The sequence below is a fragment of the Camelus ferus genome, chromosome X (assembly GCF_009834535.1).
Source record: "Camelus ferus isolate YT-003-E chromosome X, BCGSAC_Cfer_1.0, whole genome shotgun sequence".
Taxonomy (NCBI): domain Eukaryota; kingdom Metazoa; phylum Chordata; class Mammalia; order Artiodactyla; family Camelidae; genus Camelus; species Camelus ferus.
The window spans coordinates 91,457,071-91,477,485 of NC_045732.1; the positions used below are offsets into that span (position 1 = coordinate 91,457,071).

General features: G+C 37.8%; 1 protein-coding gene across 11 annotated transcripts in view; it reads left to right on the plus strand.

Moving 5' to 3' along the window:
- ENOX2 (ecto-NOX disulfide-thiol exchanger 2) overlaps positions 1-20,415 on the plus strand; it is a 247,505-nt gene that overhangs the window by 92,925 nt on the left and 134,165 nt on the right. For 7 of the 11 annotated variants that reach the window (XM_032475872.1, XM_032475873.1, XM_032475882.1 and 4 more), the window contains one exon: positions 10,116-10,259. The exons of 3 other annotated variants lie outside the window; for them this stretch is intronic. In XM_032475872.1, coding sequence (XP_032331763.1) covers positions 10,116-10,259 — 144 coding nt within the window. Of the gene's footprint in view, positions 1-10,115; positions 10,260-14,322; positions 14,489-20,415 lie in introns of all 11 variants that reach the window. One more of the 11 variants, XM_032475877.1, reaches the window with a different exon arrangement.

Consider the following 20,415-nt stretch of genomic DNA (forward strand, 5'->3'; position numbering starts at 1 on the left):
CAATATCTTGAAAAGATATTAGCACCCCAGTGTTCACTGAAGCACTATTCACAATAGCCAAGCTATGGAAACCACGTAAATGCCCAACAAATGAATGGGTAAAGAAAACGTGGTATAGACATACCAATGGAATATTATTCAACTTTTAAAAAGAAGACAATCCTGCAATATGCAAGAACATGGATGAACCTTGACAACATTATGCTAAATGAAATAAGCTGGCCGCAAATGGATGAATATTACATCATTCTACTTATATGAGTTATCTAAAATAGTCAAATTCATAGAATAAGAGAGTACAATGGTAGTTACCAGTGGCTGAGGGGCAGGGAAATGGAAAATTGCTAATTAACAGGCACAAAGTTTGACTATGCAAAATGAATCAATTCTAGAGATCTGCTATACAACATTGTGCCTGTAGTTAGCAATACTGTATTGTACACTTAAAATTTAAGAAGGTAGAGCTCATGTTAAGTGTTATAACCACAATAAAATAAAGTTTAAAAAAAAGAAGTACAGAGACCTCAAAAGGCATAGCATGTTTAAAGAATTGAGAAGTTTGGTATGAATGAAGCAAAGGATACTTGGGGGAAGCAGCAATAGATGAAGCTGATATAATAATTTGGCCCAGGTTTTCTGTGTATTTATCAGCCTTCCTTTCTGGTGGTGAGCTTTTTGAGGAATGAAACTATGTCTTATCAATTTCTGAAATCCTAGGACCTAGCACACTGCCAGGCATACAGAATTGTTTAAATGAATTGGATGATTAAGGAGAGAGACTATCTGTCAATATTGTTCTGTTGATTCATTCATTCCCATACATATTGAATACCTCAATTAGACTCCTGACTGGAGCAAAATTAAGATCCTACTTATTCTTTTATATAGCAACAATAGTAAGACTTATTTCAAACACAAATCAGCTCTTTTTTGCAGGCTTTCCTTTACAGTCATGTTTTCTCAAGGAGCAGATTCTAGCTCTCTCCTCAGTAGCACGTTTGACTTCAGCCCAGGGGCCCCTCAAAAGGAGTTAATCACTTGTCAACACCCTACACTGATAGTCCTAAGGTGGAATTGTTATAGAGGAGGTGTGTATCTATAAAGATGCATTAGCATATTATAGGAATCTGTTTTCTCCTATGTGTTTAATTTCACAGCCAACAACAGGGTTATTTATCATACATTTTTGAAAAACTAATCCAAATGAGGATTGGATTGTTAAGAATACAGAATGTATAACTCTGGAACATTAATGATACAGTATAGCAAAATTAATGGGATGGGGAAGGAGAGAGGGTAAAGTTTTTGAACATGTAAATGAAGGTTTACTGCATTTATGTAGTTCTATATTTAGGGAATGCTAAATCATAAACTCTTAATTGGTTAATTAGAAATTGTAGCACAGTGATTGGATAAATAGTTAATGAAGGCTAAATGAATGAATAAAGGAAATATGGTGAAATTAGCATGTATATTTTGGGAAAAGCAAAGATACAAATGTTATTCATACAGTGCATCAGTCCTAAAGGTTACCAATATCCTTCTAGCCTTAATTAATGTAATTAATTCTCCAAAGACTAAAAGAATTTTAGCTCTCACTCTCCCCTTCAAAGCATCCTACACTGAAATGCAGATTTATCTGACTGCCACTTCAGTTTTCACTCACTTACAGCATGTGAAATTATTTTGCTGAACTTTGTTTACAACTTATTTACTGGCGTCTTAAGAATCTATTAGAGTAAATTGTTGTACTCTGTGTGTAGTAACTGTTCCTACGGAAAGAGCTGGCTCAGCCTAGGCTTCTGACCAGATCCAGCTGACTAGCTAGTTTTCAAAATCAGTGGAGTGGTTTCTGTAGGGAGATCTGTGCTTGCTTTTGATAATTACTTCAGCCTTATGAAATCGATCAGCCTGAAGGAAAGACCTCATTACACATCTGACAAGATAGAGTCCAATTTCTATAGCAGAACAACTCTCTGCCCTCAGGCTCTGAAATCTGCAATTATTTATTTTATTTAGACGGAGACATCTGTAATACAGTACCTCTGAGCACGTTCTCAGGCACGTATTAAACAGATAACCTAATGGTCAGTATGTTAGCAACCTGCTCTTTTCCTGTCACTCAAGTAGAAAATTGGTCAACAGGAATTGCAGCATGGCCTAGAGCCAGCTCAAAGCAGGCACTGATGAATCGCTGTCTTTCTAATCCCCCACCCCCAAAGATGTGGAGAGAAGGGTAGTTGTGAGAACTGTTCCCAGGGCTAAACTAGAAGGAAAATAAGACTCTCTTCTCAGTTTCTCTGAAGACTGCCAGACTTTATCCTAAGGAAAATGATAGATCGCCCGTCTACCATCTGTCACTTTGAACTGTTCTATCAAATCAACATTTTTTTAAACTTTGTTTTCATTGAGGAATGTGATTTTGCTGTGTTTCTCAAGCCTTAAATTGAACAGGGGAAAACAGTCCTGAAGCATCCTTCTTCTTGAAGTTAGAAATATGTATTTTGCTTTCCTACTCACGGAACTCAAACACCTTAACAGATTTAGTTGAGACTTTTCTCAAATAATTCGCCTTTACCAGGCCTGCGAGATGTCAGCCTCATAGGAAAAACACAGAAAACATTCTGAACATAGGAAAATATGGATTTAGAGAGAAATGGTCCTTCTCCATTCCAGCTCCAGTGTCACCATTAGTGTTCTAATAACACAGCAACCAGCTGAAAGTGAGCACTGATTAAAGCTTTGGGAGGAGGCATTTCAGTTGTAAGGGGAAAACGTGGTTCTTTCATGTTAGAAAGTTCAAGGTGGTGACAAATATGGTCTCTCCTAAAAATAGTACAAGCAAAGAGCAATCATTTACTACTCCCAGCTTATTTACTAATGTTTTACCTTGATGGCTGTGTATTATCTGAAAAAGAGGGTTATAAAATGAATGCAAAGCTAACATCTTCTAAGACATAAACAGGATATAGTGTGGGGGCCTAAGGAGCCATACTATTCAAATTTTCATATTCCATTTTTGAGACAAATTCATATAAATCCCCGAGTGGGTTAGGAGAGAGGAGCTAACACTTATTTAGGGTCTGATATGTAGTAGACCCTAGACATACATTCTCTCATTTAATTTTCCTCACTTCCCTATGAGGGCAGTCATTATCATCCCCATTCTACAGCACAGAAACAGTGTCAAATAAATGAAGTGACTTGTTTTATACCCCTTGTAAGTGGCATACCTAATAAGTGGCAGATGGAGGTTTGAATCCAGGTCTGACTCTAGAGCAGCACTGTCCAGTCAGATTTTCTGTGATGTTGGAAATACTCTATACTATGCTGTCTGATGCAGTAGCCACTAGCCATATGTAGTTAATGAGCCCTTGAAATGGGACCAGTGCAACTAAGGAACTGAAGTTTTCATTTTATTTAATTTTAATTCATTTAAACTTAGATACAGAGGCTACATCTCTGTAACAGCTGTGTTTGATGATACGTCTCTAGGGTTTGCCTTTTCTTGACTATAGTTTATAAAGCAGGAATCTGTAACCTGGTGTTCATGGAAATATTAAGAGAAGATCCATACATGGGGTTTCTTTTATGGTGTTTTCTCATAGAAAGGTCTTAGTATGTATAAGAACTGTTTTGCCTCTTGGAAAAGGAGAATGAAGTAATGCAGACTCATGGTCAAGTGTACAGTGTGTGATAGTCTACCACCACTCCCCAAAGAGTCTTCAGGGATCCTAGGATAGAGGGGATACCAGGAATGCTAAAGGAACTCTAAAACTGTATTTCTTTCTCCCTTCATGACAGCCCCAGCAGCAGGTTGGTTGGCATCTGGGTTGGGAAACACAGCTATTGTACCCAAAGTTGCAGCTGAGTTCAGTTCTATACACATTTCTAGAGTGCTTCTAATATTTTACAAGGCACCGTGCCAGGCAGCTTGGAGGAAGAGAGATTTTTTAAATGATTAGGATGTAAAGTCTGTCCTCAAGGAGCTTACAACTTAGTGATGATGGGGTAAGGCAGAAGGGAAGGGAGGATAAGACAAATACTCAAAGAATTGTAACACAAGGCATGCTCTAAAAGGCACAGAAAAGGTAGAGATTAAGATCTGAGGAGGGCCAGAGTGGTGTTTCTTAGTAATATTGCTTATTAGGTGTGTGACCTTGGAAAAGTTACTTAAACTCTGTAAGTTTACCTTTCTTTGTAGTAAATGGGAATAATAACTAGAAAATAAAATGCTGGGATAATGAATGTTAAGGCAGGACACATTCTTAACAGTCAATGAATGGTAGTTCCCTTGGTGGCCCTGTTCCATTGCCAATACGTGTATGTATTAGGTTGGGTGCAGTTGGATAAGGGAAGGCATCATGAAGGAACTAGCATCTGAGATAAACCCTAAAGGAAGGATAGTATTTTGAAGTCATGAAATACAGAAAGGTGCAGAAACAGTATGAATCAAAGCTGTGGAAGTAGGAAAGTACTAGAATGAGTCAGTGAATGCTAGGTAGTCCTATTTTGCTAAAATGTCGGCCTTTTCTACTCAAAGTATGATTCCCCACACCAGCAGGAACAGTGTCATCTGGGAACTTGTTTAGAAAAGCATATCACAACCCAGACTTACTGAATCAAAATCTGCATTCTAACAAGATCCCCAGGGAACATGTGTGCACATTAAAGTTCAAGAAGTGTTGGGGTAGAGTACAAGCTGGGGCATAGTAGGAGACAAGGCTTGGAATAGTGGGGCCTTATTAGAAAGGACTTGAATGCCTGACCAGGTAGTGTGGGGGGTCATTAAAAGTTGCTGTAGGATCACTGCCAATGAAAATCTGCCTGTGACCAGTATTACACCTTGAAAAAGGCGATTTAAGCATAATTTTTGCTCTGAAAGTTCTTCCGCTCACTACCATTCAAGCAAGCCTCTTAGTAGAATAAGATTTTGGCCTTTTTCTTTCTCATCATTTCCTTGTTCCCTTAACTCGCCCATTAATCTTTTACAGTTACCCTTGCTTCAGCTAAACCAGTTATACAGAATATTGAACTCTCAAAATGGACAAAGTCGGTCTCATTTGTTTGACATCAGCTAAGACCTGGAACTGAGAAATGTTCATTTGTTTTGGCTGCTAACCCCTGTGGCTGGAGAGTGATATTACATTCCAACTCTTTTTAGACATTGTAAATATTCCCTCAGAAGTAGCAGGTGGAATTACAGGGTAGTGAGAGCTGAAAATGTGGAGTCAGAGGTTTTGAGGCCTAGACTGAGGAAGGAGGAGGGGCTCCCAGGGATGGATAAATCCTACAAAAGCACCTGCCATCGCATCAAGGGCCTGGCTATTATCCTAACCCCTTACTTCAAGAGTTTTGAGTTAAAAACTAATTTGGAGACCCACTCCCTCCATTTACCATGGAGTCCCATATCTAATTTTAAACTGAAGTCAATTGGAAAATAGGACTCAGGTTACAGAAATTTGTTTTATACACAAATTAGCTATAATGTTACTTTTGCCAAAAACTAATATTCTGATTTTTTTCAACATAAATGTCTGGAGATTGCTGCCTTAAATTAAATTTAGCAGATTTCTCAAGACCTAACATTTTCTTTTAAACTAATGGAACTAATCCAGAGTAGATTGTGTTTCTTTTTTGCTAAGGTTGTACTGCCTTAAATTAAGTCTGTGGGCCGCAGCTGCAGGTAAGAAGCTGCAGGGACCCACAGGGTCACATTTTGGTGCTGTAACCTGGGGCCATCGTTAAAAGTGTTAGATTGCATCATGAGGGTTAGTCCTAATTTGACCTGATAGTAGAAAGCTCTGTAACGTGAATTGTGACAGTAACTATTACAGCAGCTGGGCACAAAGAGATCATTGATCTTCTTTCATAAGAATCATGAAAATTCTTCAGTGCTTCCCTCAAAGCCCAGGAATCATTTGCATCTGTATGGCAGACATCATTGCATGTGAACTCCTTGACCTGCAGTTTGGAGGATTCACTGGGAACCACACTTCATTCTGAGAAGTTTAATCCCTTGGTTCCACTGGATAATAAATGTCATTCTCCAAGGACCCTACCCCCACCCTTCCCCAATATGCATGCTTTCTAAAGAGGCCTCATGTGTGTTATGAAGTCAGATAATCTGTATTTTTGACATGACATGAAATAACAGCTGGTCAGCTATCTAAACCATTCAGCCTGGTTTTAAACAAGATTGCATTACCACACGGACTTGTTTAATTGTGAACGTAAGATACAGAAATAGCAGAAATCTTTAACACTAATGTTTATTTTCTATTTTCCTATATCAATTCGTACTCCCCTTTATACAAACTGTATATTTTGTGGGGGTAGGTGATGAGGAGACAAGATGTGAGGGGAAATGAGTAAGATTCAAAGTTTGATTAAATTTATCCTCAGGAATAAAAGGGCAAGGACAATGAAAACTATATAAGACTTTAGAACATTTCTTTGTTCTGTTAATTATTGGTGACACCTCATTGTTTTTTCATGCAGTGATTATCAGTAGAGCCTTTAAAAAGTTAGACATTCCATGTGTTTATTTTAGGGACAATAAGCAAGTTAACAACTGAACAAAATGCATCCTACTTCACCGGCAGTTTTGGTGAGATGAAAGGAACCCTCAAAAGAGGGTAGGTGGTAGTTTTTAAAAAGGTAGAGAAAGCAAGCTGAATCCCTAAAAGCATAGGAAGGAATGGTCCCAAGGCTAAAAACTTCCCCAGATTTAGGCCTTTCAGGAATTCTATAGATAAGATTCTTGCTTTGCATGGAATAATGAACTGGATAGCCTCAAAACTTTCTTCCTAATCTAGTATCTTCCTAATATCTTCCTAATTTAATAGTTCCATCATGACTAGTAGAAAAATGGTAGAAATAGCTTCTATAAGAGATTTCAAGATAAATTCTGTAGTTTGGATGATAATTAAAATATCATAATTGCTAATATTTTCCATTCAAGTCATAATTGAGACTTCTGCAATAAGCATTCTTGAAATTGAAGTGCTGGTTGTCCTTTCAGAGTTTAGATGGTTTTAATGAGGCTATTTTACTTAAAATAGCATTCTTGGCTTGGATTATATATATATTGACACAGAAAAGATCCTACAAGTACCTACTGATTTACTGATTTATTGGTTTATTTAGTGCTGTCACAGAGGAGGAATGAAACAATACAATTAAAGTAGCTAGGAAGCTCTAGTGTTGTAGGATTTTGCTCTCTATATAGCTCTTATTCTTAAACTACAAATCTTTGGAGACTGCATTGGGTCCTGGATAATATAAAATGCAGATTTGTATCCAGTGAATCAGCTTACTGAATGGGATGTCACTCTCTCCTTGATATGATGTCTTTTTCTGTAAGAAACAAGGCCTGAGATGGTATGCTGAATTATCAGAATTTTCATATATCTGGATCACATACGAGATAGATACACAGAAATTGCTTGAAATCTCAAGCATATTCAGTTCCAGACAAAAATCTGTGGTACATCGGTATAAGGAAGAAAATACCTAAATCCCTAAAGTTACCATCTGGGACTAAGTAAATGGCAAGACGATTATAATCAAAAATCTATGACTTAATACCTTTAATTCATCAGATTTTTTTTCCCCTGGACTCCTTCAACTTTTAGAAAACAGTACAAACAGCAATTAAAAGATTCAATGAGGAAAGTAGGGTATATCCTTGGATAAGGGCAAATTTAGACCAATCTCACATTGTGCACCAAAAATTCTAGAAATGAAAAATAGAAATTACCAGTTAATATATATTGAGCATCTGGTATATGCCAGATGACATGCAGAATGTTCTACATACATGATCTTACTTAGCCCTTTTAATAGTCCCATGGGTTAGGTACTGCCTTAGCTTCCTTTTACAGATTATAGCACTGAAGCTCTGTAAGATCCTTAGTCATCTACTTAATAAGGCAGGAAAATGGACTAATATATTACTCTGTTACATTATCAAATGTAAGAGAAAAAATTTTCTGATTAACCATTATTAATCAGAACTTCCTAATCCCTGAGCATTCCTTTTGATCAAGATTTTACCACCCTGCAATATAGTATTCAAATAATGGAAATGGATTTGAAATCTAATTATTTTAAGTAATGTTGATATAATCAGCACCAGAATGTTTGTGTCATTAATTCTTGATTATCAGCTGTCAGTCTTTATTCTAACTACATGAGTTAATAGAATGAGTCACCTACCCCCACCCTATGGAGTATTCATTCATTCCTCAACACTCACTATGTGCCAGGCACATTGCTAGGCAGCAGGAATACAGTTGTGGAGGGGGGAGGGAGTGCAGTGGAGAATATCCTTCTTGGAAGAGCTGCTTACAAACTTCAAACCTACAGGAGAAAAGTTTGTTTTAATTATATATATATTCTTATCTTAGCAACAACCCTGTGCAATGTTATCATTTCCCTTTTACACAGTATGAAAGTAAGACTAAGAGAGATTACATGAATTGCCAGAAGCTACCCAGATAGTAAAGGACAGAGCCAGGTTTTGAACCCCAATCTGTCAGGCTCCCAAGCACATACTATTTCCACTGTACTAGTCTATCTTCCATGGAACTTATTTTGGTCAGTATGATACTGCAGAAAGAAATACCAAGAAAAGTTTTGAAATAGTACACTAATCACATTTGATTCTGGGACTGCTCAAGTGCAATAAAAATCTTCATTTGTAAATTATATAAAATCTAGTCTTTGAAAATAGTATGGGTCATGATCTGAATGTTTCTTGAGTGTAGCAATTGGTATTTGTTTCTTTAATTCTAGTCATGGTAGGGATTTAATAGGACATGGATATGATGCAGTAAATGGTTGACTTGCGATAAAGAAGCAACTTTTCATTCTTTCACTTAGTTACTCAGATGATGTAAAGGAAAAATGTTTTAAGTCCCAGAAAACATTTAATGGAGGTGTTCCAAGTGGAATCTGATTGCTGAAGAAATGATACTTTTTACGTAGGGTGAAAACATTAGCATAGGAATACTTTTTATTAAAAACAATAGTGTAAAGCCATATTATTAGAACCTTAGCATTCTTTTTACTGAAACTTGATTGACCTGTAGCTGACTGGATTCCAAGCTTTTACTGACATTTTACAATATTACCTCAAGAATTGTACAGCTGTGGGCCATAGAAAAATTGAGAATTGAAGAGTGAGCCATAGCAGACCAACCTGATTACCCTTTTGATAGGATTAGAGGACTAGTGGATAAAAAGCTTAGGAGAGATCACCTAACTTTGGTCTTTAACAAAGCTTTTGATTCCACATTTCATGAAGTTTTCATGGAAACACTTGAAATTCCAGGCGCTGCTGCCAGAGGAGTAAGAAAGTATCTCTGCTCACCCCAGGCTGAAACATGTAAGACTTGGGAATAGAAAAATGCCTTTTGCCATTTTTATATGGTGTGGCACAACTAGTAAAGAGACTAGTAATAAAGTGACCATACTCTGAGATCACCTGAAGAGGATGGGATTAACACAACTCAAACTTAGGTCATAACTCCACATTACTCCAACTACTAAATAACCCCCTTGTGCGTTCCGTATCTTTGTTTCCTTCTCTAGTTTGCTATGAAGTTATGGTTTTCTCTTTTGGAAACCTCTATATTATCTTTGGAAGTGACTTTGACACCAGGACAGTCTAATGATTACATCTGCATCAATTCAACAACCCTTGTGATGAAAGAATGGGAAAAAATGTCAAGAGATAATCTAAGAAATACGTGGTCAAACTTTTTCAAAGGAAGAGTGGGTCCAACTATGGTCACATTTAAAGAGGGTCCTAATTCTTTAAGGGAGGAGGTAGAAGATAATTGACAGCTTATGGCCAAAAATGTTAATTTCCCAGAAACTGGAGGGATCTTACAAATGACAGAGCCACAGTTTATTAAGAGCCTACATTTTAATTCTGTACTTGTCAAAAAGATCTGTAAAAACTGCAGAGGGCAAATGGCTTTAAGAAATTAACCTGTTACTCCTAGGCTCTTAAGATACAGAGTTTTCCTCTAGTGGCTCATAATGAAATCTGGAGACATCCCAGTCCTTAATGGAGTCTGGATTTTGGCTTTCTTTTTCTTCTTTAGGGTTGAACCAGCTGCCCTTTGACCCTGCCAACAACAACGAGCCCCTGCAGTTTGGTAGTGCCAGTGGCCCTCTGGTCACAGAAGGCCTCCTTGAGAATGGAGGGGAGTCAAGCAAGAAAAGAAAGAGAACAAATGCTCCTTCAGGTAAGCTAGGCGATAACCCATTCTCTTAGGCCAGTGCCATTGAGTCAACATTGTCCGAGACTCTACTATGTAGTGGGTACTGTGCTAGGATTTGTAGGAACTACAGAAATGAGAAAGAGTCCACTGCTGTCGGTGAACTCATGGTGGGATAGAGGGTGGAAAGAGCAAACACTTGAATAATTCTAATAAGATAGAGTATCATCAGTGCTGTAGTAAGTGTGTAAAAGGAAAAACAAAAACAATGGGAGCACAAACAAGGGAAGAGTTTAATTCAGCCTTGGGCATTGTGGAACACTTTATAGCAGAAGTGGTGTTTGTAGCTGGCTCTTGAATCGGTAGGTTTAAGACAAGAAGAGGTGAGTAAAGAACATTGATTTAGGCAGAAGGAATTACATGAATGAATTATGTCACTATACATTTTTCTTTGTATGTACAAGTGCTGGGTACCCTTACTTTTACTTCTAATGTGGATAACTGCATATATTTGCCTCTCCCCACCCCATCACCGTTTCTCCTAGTACACACTATGCTCGCATGTGTTCTATGCCCTCATAGCTCTCTTAGAACAGCTGAGTAACAGATTTTCCTAAATCCTGTATAACAACCAACTGAATTTTTGGCATCCCCTGCAATTCCCCCCATCATTCTTGCTCCATTGGCCTATGTTAAATTTCTCTAAATAAGTGGGGAAACAATGGGAGAAGCAGATCTTAACTGGTCATTTAATATTTTAAAATTTCATCTCTTTGTTACTTGGCTATTTATTTGAGAATAGTGTCCATAGTGTATTGAGACTGATCTGAGATTTTAGGATGAGACTAATAGACATGTTCATGGTGTTTTTGGTCTTGTTTTCTTCTGTTTTTTACCATTTCCCATTCAGCTTATAACATGGAACATGTTTGCAAACACGCAATATTATAACCTGACTCAGATCATAGGTCTTTCTGCTTATAAATGAAGATATATGTTAAATACAAGTTTGGAGAACAAAATTACAGTAAAGCATTAGCTATCTGGAGCCCTGAAGAAAACTGTGATTTTTAGAGAGCTGTATTTTCTGGGGCATTGGAAAGGCATAGTATACAGCCAAGTAACTTGCCTGAGTTGTAATCCCAGCTCTCTGTCTGTGGCCTGGGTTGGCAGGTTCCTTAACCTCTCTCACTTTCACTTTCTTCAACTGTAAAGTTAGAAATGATACTAAAACCTCTTAGGATTGTTAGTAGAGTTAAATGAAATTATATAGGTAAAGTGCTTAGCATGATAACCTACACATACTTCATCATTTAATAAATCGCTTAATAAATGTTGCTATTATTTTGCTATCGTTATCATTATATAATATTATGAACTCCATCGTTTTAAGCATCAGTGCATTTTGCATTTTTAGGTTTGGTTAACCTAAAAACCGTAATGGTTTTATGGATACAAATCATGCTTGTGTGTGTGCATGTGCATGTGTATAAACTTATTTGTCTTTTTGAGGCATATATTCAACAAATCTAAACTTTGCTTGATCATTTAAAGGCATAATTCCAGTCATTAGTCATTGTACTGTGCTATAGTACTCTATTATACTTTTATGGGTTTACTAAGGAATATAGGCCTTTTAACTCTAAATTGTCCTAGACTGTGGTGGCTATTTAGTTATTAGAGCCACATTTTGTACATGTCCTGTTTCCTTTCTGCAGTATGTAGTCATTTCTAGTTTCTCTCAGTGTCCCTTCATGTAACAGCCCTTTTTCTCCTTCTAATCAGTTATGAACTTCAAACAAACAAACAAAAACAGCCAGCTCTCCAAGTTGATGTGTCAAATTAGTATGTTAAGTGAGACTTAAATCAAGCTGTAAGAGAACCTGCTATGGAGAGAGATGCAGGATTTAGGGCATCAACTTTAAGACATCTATTTTGGCTGCTCTGATGCCTTTTTTGATTACTTATTAGTTTTTCTGCTGTGTTCGTAGTAAGTGATGTGCTGGTCTATAGTAATACCTCCTGAACTTCAGTTAACTCATGAGGGTGGGAAAAAGGAGTATGCATTAATCTGAATTGTGAACCACCTTTAAAGAATCGCAGTTTTATTTCTAATGAGTATATTCAGTGAGAGCAAAGTAACTGTTGCAGATATAGGATTCTAGCAGTAGGTTATGTTAATCTATAATTATTAGAATCAATTTGCATTCAAATAATGAATATGCCTAAGTTCTTAAAAAACAGTATGTTCTTAAAAATAGGTGAGCTAGGCCCCTAGCAGACTAAATTAGCTCCCTTGTAATCTTTTTCATACTATTTGCTTAGTGAACCCTTTCTTTAAAAGTAGTATGAAAGTAACTCCAGCCCAGGCTAAATTATCACAAATTCCAAATTACTGTAGTCCAAATTAATAAGGTTTTACTATACAGGGAGTCTCATAATTGTTCAGCTGGCAATCTTATGGTATTATAAATGGGCAGATTGCTTTATAATGATATTTTCTTCCTATGCAGTGCTAGACGAAAGGAAGAGAGAAGATATTTTTTGAGTAGGAACTTCCTTCTTCCTTTATCACCATTCCCTGCATCTTGGCAAGGAGGAAAGCTACAGTTGGAGGTCCTTACAGGAGCTACCAGCCATTTCAGTTCTAAGCTGAGATACACATCCATCCATTACATCACTCAATCCTGTGACCCCTTTCAATCAAAACCATCTCTTTCCGTCTCCTGTCACTACAGATGAAGGCAGGGTCTGTGCCTGCAGCTCTAGTTCCTCACTACACATTCTATTCTTCTTCCTTTCCCACCCCTCCCACCTCACTTTTTTCTACAAACTGCCTCTCTCCTCTTATACTAGAATTGATCTCTTAAAGGTCACCAGTGACCTCCAAATTGTCACAGTCAGTAGCCTTTTGACAGGTCTCAGCTACCTTGATCTGTTTGCTTCATTTGATGCTGTTAACAGCCTCCTCTTGCTTGAATTCTTTCTACTTATGCTTTCCTTGGCAATATAGTTTGCAGAGTCCTCTTCCTCTTCTGTCCCCTTCAAGCATTCTTTCTCCTTTTCTTCCTACCTCCACCCTGAGTCTACTATTATCCACATGTATAGGTGAAGAAATAAAGGATAAATGAACTTGCCCAAGAGTGAACATTTAGCAAGTGGTTTAAACAGGCTTCCAACTCCAAAGCCTTTCTCTAACGACTATCCCAGAATTACTATATCTGTAGATATTAGGAATCTGGACCCATTACTAAAGTGCATATTAAACATTGGTGGCACACTAGGGAAAAATGTGTTTGTGTGAGAATAAGGTGAGCAAAGCTTGGATTTGATCATCTCTAGGATCCCTTCAAACTCTGAGATCCCATGGTTCCTTCTTTTCAGATTTCTTTTCTGCTACTCCTCAAAACAAGTCTTCTATTTCAGCCAATGTAGTCTGCTACCTTTCTCCAAACAGGCACTAGGCCTGCCTACTTTGGGACCTTGCTCACGCCATTTCCTTTGCCTAGCCTGCTCACCCTCTTCTACCTGTCAAAATCATGTCCAACTGACAGCACCTAGTACAAATCCTGCCTTCTCCAGGAAGCCTTCTGGATCACCCCAGTTAGAATTGTTCACTTGTACCCCTGAAACCCCTTGGTCATTATATTCATATGAATCACTCGACACTGATCATAGACCACCTTGAACTATTGGTTATCTGTTCATACAAATATGTCTTAGCCTTTCAACTCAGTCATCATCCCCTGACTGGAAGGGCCCCTGATTCTTATGTCTTTTGGTAGAGACACGGTGTCTTGAACACCATAGATGTTTAAGAAACGTTTGTTGATTGATCACATATCTGGCTGAAGAATTGCTTTCCCTTTGCCTAGATATACTCTATGATTTTCTTGTCACTCTCAGGGTGGAGCTGTGCACAAAACTGGGCACTCGGTATCTCATGTTGATCAACTGACTGCCTCGCTTGCCCCTAAAGGTCAAACTCTAGACATTCGTGAGACTGTATCCTTTAGAGCAGCCACACATCGAACCCAGGGGCTTGTGAAAAGAATACCTGTCCCTAATGGAATCTTTGTCTCTTTACTAGGTGAAATTTCATGAGCACCCAAGAGAAACTGATAGGTGGAGTTGGGTGTCCTGTTCCAACTCCTCCTCTGTGAAGTATATCAGTAACCTGGATTAGATATTACTGCAGTATTTGGCCACAGATTCTTTCTATGTGGATCTGGCTGCTTTGCAGCTTTTATCGTAAGGTGAGCTCAGAATTCTTCAGTGTGTTTGCTCTTAAATTTCACCTTTTCCCCATGGAAATGTTCCTTTGGTGATTCTGCAGCTGCATAAATTGTCTAAGATTATGGAGAGTCCCCTTTTTCAGCTTATGCTCCATGACCAAAGAGTAGAAGATTGTTAAACCCTTGTCAAATCACAGCAGCACGTTCCTGTCCAGAAAATGCCAGCTGTCTCCTGGTTTGAGATCCACCTGTTGTAGAAGTAGAGATACCAACCCTCTTTTTAAATACTTCCACTAAAGTGGAAGAATCCTTGAGTCAACAAGGCCAACAGGATGATGACTAAAATCCAATGCACTGTTTTAAGCAACACTGGCATTCTAAGAAGGTGCCAGCTCACTGGAAGAGTGGGCAACTAATCTGGGTATAGTTATGATACCAGAGTGATCATCCAGATGTGGACATAGTCCTATTTCTATTGTCTTCTCTCATAGTTCTGTATTGAAAGTTATATTTGCACTTAATTATACGATGCCCAGTATGGAAAGAGGGATCTTCAACCATTGCCATTTGCAGTAATGATTGAACCCCAAGAGTTCAAGTTCTTCAGGAATACTCTTCAATTCAATAATAATTTGCATCAGTATGGTGATTCTTTCTCTTAATATATTTTCGTATTCATTTCATTTTATAGATGAGGTGCTAATAACCAGAAAGAAGAAATAACTTTGACTAAGATGGAATAGTATCACCAGGAATGTTAAGATATGATTAAGACCTCCAGATTTTAGAATTGGAGGTAATCTCGCCTAACTCCATCATTTTCACAAATGAAAAAACTGAAAGCCAGAAAAGGGATTTTTCTAAAGTCACATGATTAACCAGTAGCAGAACCAGAACTGATTATTACCAGTATCTAAACTTGATCATAAACCCCTAACTCAGTTCTCAAGGTTTCCTCTAGAATTTCTGCAAGTCAGAATGAGACTTGACAATATGTAAGACAGTGAACAGTTCCAGCACTGCCAAGACTAGATAAACAAGAGGAAGTAGGCCTGCAGAGCAGCAAGGAGAGGTTCAGTCAGACATAAGGAAGAACTATATTAGAATGATTTATCAGGGGAAGTTGTTTAAGCCCTCTTGGAAAAGAAATATAAAAATGAGATGAACAGTCATCTCCCTCAGAGTGCTTTTGTTTCCATTCTTACCTAGAAGAGGGCCAATGAACCAGGAAACTTTTACAATACTGACGGCCCTTTGATTTACCTCACACTCACAGGTCTGAGACTTTTATTTCACGTGTACTTTGAAGTTCACAAATGAAAGCATTGATTGTTTTTAAAGTGAGAAAATGCCACCATTTTATATCTTGATGTGTGGTATTTCTATCGTGTCCGCTGAATTATTATATTGCCAAAGACAAAAAGAGCCTATTGTTCCTTCAGATGGAATTAAAATAAGAAAAAAGAGTAGACTAATAGCCCTACTCAGTTTATTTAGTCCTTTGGACATTTTTATCTAATTATCAGTTTCAAAAATAAAACTATATCTTGATAACTAAAGGATCAAAAACATAAGCTGAATTTCTTTCTCAATTCTGATAGAAACTCTGTGAAATTTTTCACCTTCAAGGACTCTCAGGCGGATGGGAGATTGAGGGTGACACAGAAGAAGCAAGATAGAAAAATGCAAATACATCTCTCTTAAGTTGCCCCAACCATTGGAATAGCTTTGGAACGATTCTGTGACTTCATTGTACCTCAGTCTTTAAGAGTTCTTCTCTCAAAGACGTAAAGTGTGAGTCAGCCTTATGTGTTGGTAATATAGAGGCTAGTGGTAGATATTGAATCATAGTTTTAGAGTTAGAGGCAATCTCATTTAACTCCATCATTTTCACAAATGAAGAAACTGAAAGCCAGAGAAAGCACTTTTCTAAAGTCACACGATTAACTAGTAGCAGAACCAGAACTGATTGTTACCTATTATCTATATAATCATTTCAAGGTGGCTAGGCCTGTGGCATGTGATTGATTCATTTGTATTGCAGAAGGTGTATCTATAACCTAGAGGAGCTGGCTTCCCCCATGCTAATTGTATTACATGATTTGTAGCCAGCTAACACAGTGGTATATGAGGTATCATATCTGTTCTGCCTGCTGCACAGGGGAGGGCCCTTTGATCTCAAACTAGAAAAGGAGTTTGAGTCTGGGAAATACCTATGAGGGAATTGCTTCTGTATGGCTGAACTCCAGCAGTTCAGCAAATCACAGAAGAAAGTCTTTGTGACACTTGCTTACTTGGCAGGAGACAGTTCCTGTCCTCCATCTCAGCCCACCCTAAGGTTACTCCATCCAAATAGGAAAAAAATTTTATAATCATGTTTTATCTGTTACTTAAACTTTGTTGCATAATTTTGTCTAGAGGATCTCTTTCAATTTCTCAATTTTTAGGTAAAGACTTTTCTGAAAAAAAATCAGTTTTTGGTTGGTAAAACTCAATTTTACAGTAAAAGAATTCTTAGATTTGGGGATTTTTTTTTCTCTCCTGTTGGTTTAATAAAGTTATTAAAGCAACTGTCATTCTTGACTTTGAAGCCTGTAAGGGCCTCCCTGACCTTAATAAGAGAAAGAAGCATATTTAGACATGTAGTGAAGAGAAATGCTGATGATGCCGATTTTAGTACTGGATTTGCCACTTGTCATTAGTATTTTGACCCTGGGCAAATCACAGAAGCCTTTTTTGAAGCTTCAATTTCCACATCTGTTAAATGGGGAGAGCATTTTGAAAGCTGTCAACAGTTACTCTTACAGTTACTTCTGCTGTTTGTTAAGGTTTGAGAGTGTGAGTGCTTTTCTCCTAACAATTCTGAGTCAAACTGAGAACAAACACAAAAGGCCATGTGAGGAACAAAATGTGGTATCAGGTTTATTATAAGTAAAACTGGATTGAAGAACATGGCTTGAGCTTAAGGCCTAATGAAGCTTCCTACCATCTCCAGCTCCAAATCTATACCTTGATACCCACAGATGGGAATGTCTGAGTCTACAGAACAGACCACTTACCTGCCAGTGTCATTCAGAGTGATGGCCTGTGTCCCAGTTCAGCGGATGCTAGAAATTGAGAGCCAGGTGAGCCTGTGGGCCTGCCACTGGATAACAGTGTCTGTGCCCTAACTAAGCTCTGCTCACTTTATAAGAGAGAAAGGGTTATGTCAACCTGAGGACATTCAGACCTGAAAGCCAGAATGCAGAATTTAAGCCATGAATGAGCACTTATTTTTATTCTAATCTTACTAATCAGATAAGTCAACACTCCTCCTATGCCAAGGAGAAAGCAAGGGTGGAGAGAAAGCCCAGAGAAGTTTCTATAGTACTGTCTGCCCTCTCACACAAGTAGAATGGATTTTCCCTCCTCCCCGTGGAATTAGAGGACAAGTATGAAAATAAACTCCACCATCCCAACCTTGCTATTTATTTGCAGATTAATATGACTTTGGATTTTTCAAAGTCCTATCCTTAGAATTTTTTTTTTAACCAGGGGAAACTAGCAATGACGGTCTATTGCATGGTATAAATAAATAGGGTTATTCTAGCACCATGTGCTCAGTTTAGATTTTTACTTCTCCATGTATAAAATCAAGACAAATTCCAGGTGGAGCTCAACTTCAAATCATCTGATTTTGCTTCAAAGTAGTATCTTACAGTGAAGAGATTTCCTTTTCATGAACTTCAAGCACAGATATTTCTGCTGCCATTTCGGCATTGTTATTCCACCTGGGATTGCAAACTCTGCAGGTCTTCCTTTCTCTTCCATGACACCAAAGTATAATAATTGAAATATTTTATTACCATTACTACTAATAGCTAAGACTATGGAACACCTACTGTGTGCCAGATACTGTTCAAAGTATTTCAAATGTGTTGACTTACTTGACTTTCACAGCCACTCTATGATTATTTTTATTTTACTGATAAGGAAACTTAAATACAGAGAAGTTGAGTAATTTGTCCAAATAATAAGTAGAGAAGTTGAGATCCAAACTAAGGCAGGATACCTCTAAAATTATTGTCAAAAATCAACTGAATCAGAATGGAAATTGAGGAAGGGCCAGGGATCAATGTTATTTAAAAGCACCGCAAATGATTCCAATATGCAGCCAGGCTTAAGAACCAGTTCAGCTACCCATATTGCATCAGAGAAATTAGGTGTACCTAGGCCACTGTGGTTCAGAATGTTGGACGTTTGTAGGGCAGTCATCCCCCCCACTTTTCCATGTGATATATTCCAAGACCCCCTGGTAGATGCCTGAAACTGCAGATAATAGTGATCCCTATATATACTGTGTTTTTTCTACGCACGCATACCTATGATAGAGTTTAATTTATAAATTAAGCACAGTAAGAATATCTGAATTTCCAGGATCACCATTCTTGCACTTTGGGGCCATTATTAAGTAAAGTAAGGGTTAGTTGAACACAAGCACTGCTGATACCATGACAGTTGACCTGATAACCTAGGCAGCTACTAAGTGACTAACAGGTGGGATATGCTGGACAAAGGGACAATTCATGTCCCAGGTGGGATAGAGCAAGACAGCATGAGATTTCACATGCTACTCAGAACAGCATGCAATTCAAAACATATGAATTGTTTATTTCTGGAATTTTCCAGTTAATATTTTTGGACCGCGGTTGACCTCAGGTAACTGAAACTGCAGAAAGCAAAACTACGGATACTGTATTCTATAATAAAATATGTCTAGAGTCTTCTGTCAAGAACTGAAGTTACAGTGAAACAGTAGACCAGAAGGTGACAAATAAAGCAGTTGTGTGTATGTTGACTGCTCTAGGTATTTCAACAAAGAATTGGCCACCTAATTTGAAATTTTCTTTCTCCGCTCTATTTCCTGCTACCCATTTACATCTGTTGAAATAAAAATCCACGATGATGAAATTCCCTTCTGTAATAGGCTAGGGGACAGTCTTGATTTTCTTTTTCCAATCTCCATTTCCTTGATAATGTGAGCTATTCAATTTAAGCCATGCAGGTTGCAGTATTTCACACTGAGCAATTGCTTGTGTAATAGAATTAACTTTAAAATATTTTGCTTATTCGACATTTGAATTTTAAGCAAAGCAACTTTCACGTGCAAGCTATTTTATGGAATGTGGTGAGTGAGGGTTGATGAGAGCGGCACAGAAAGCCGTTAGAGATATGTCCAACTACTCCAGTGGTATGTGCTATTTTGCAGGGGAGGCAGGTTTCAGCAAGTGGCATTCCCCAGCTACAGTCCCTTTCTTCTGTGTATTTGATTCAATAACAACAATACAGGAGCAGCAGCTTTTATTAAATATTGATTGTATGCCAACCACAGTGTTTTACATAAAAACTCAACCAAACTTCATAACAAATCTATAACATAGATATCATTTTCTCCTTTATTTATAGATAAGAAAACTGAGGCTTAGAAAACTTATGAAACTTTCCCAGGCTGCAGCTAATATATAGTAGAACAGGATGTAAAAAGAGGGAGGCAGGATACCATAGTTGTCAAGAGGACATACTCAGAATCCTGGCTCTGACCTAAGGCAAGTTATTGTAGCTCTTTGAGCCTCAGTTTGCTCACATATAAAATAGGAATAAGCGTACTGAGTGTACAGGTTGTTTTGGGATTAAGTGAGAAAATGAATAAACAGTGCTTAATACATGGTGTTCTTTTGTTCAGTGAATATTTATTTAGTCTTAAGTTTGAAACATTGTAGTGGGTGTTAAGAGTACAGCTATAAATAAGGCAAACTTCGACTCTGGCCTTGTGATGCTCACAGTCTAATAAGGAAGACAGTCATTAAGCAAATAATTGCACAAATAATTATTTGCAATTATGCTGAGTGCTATCAAAGAGTGGCTGCTTATAGTGAATACTCTGTAAATAAGAGCAAATATTTACTAAG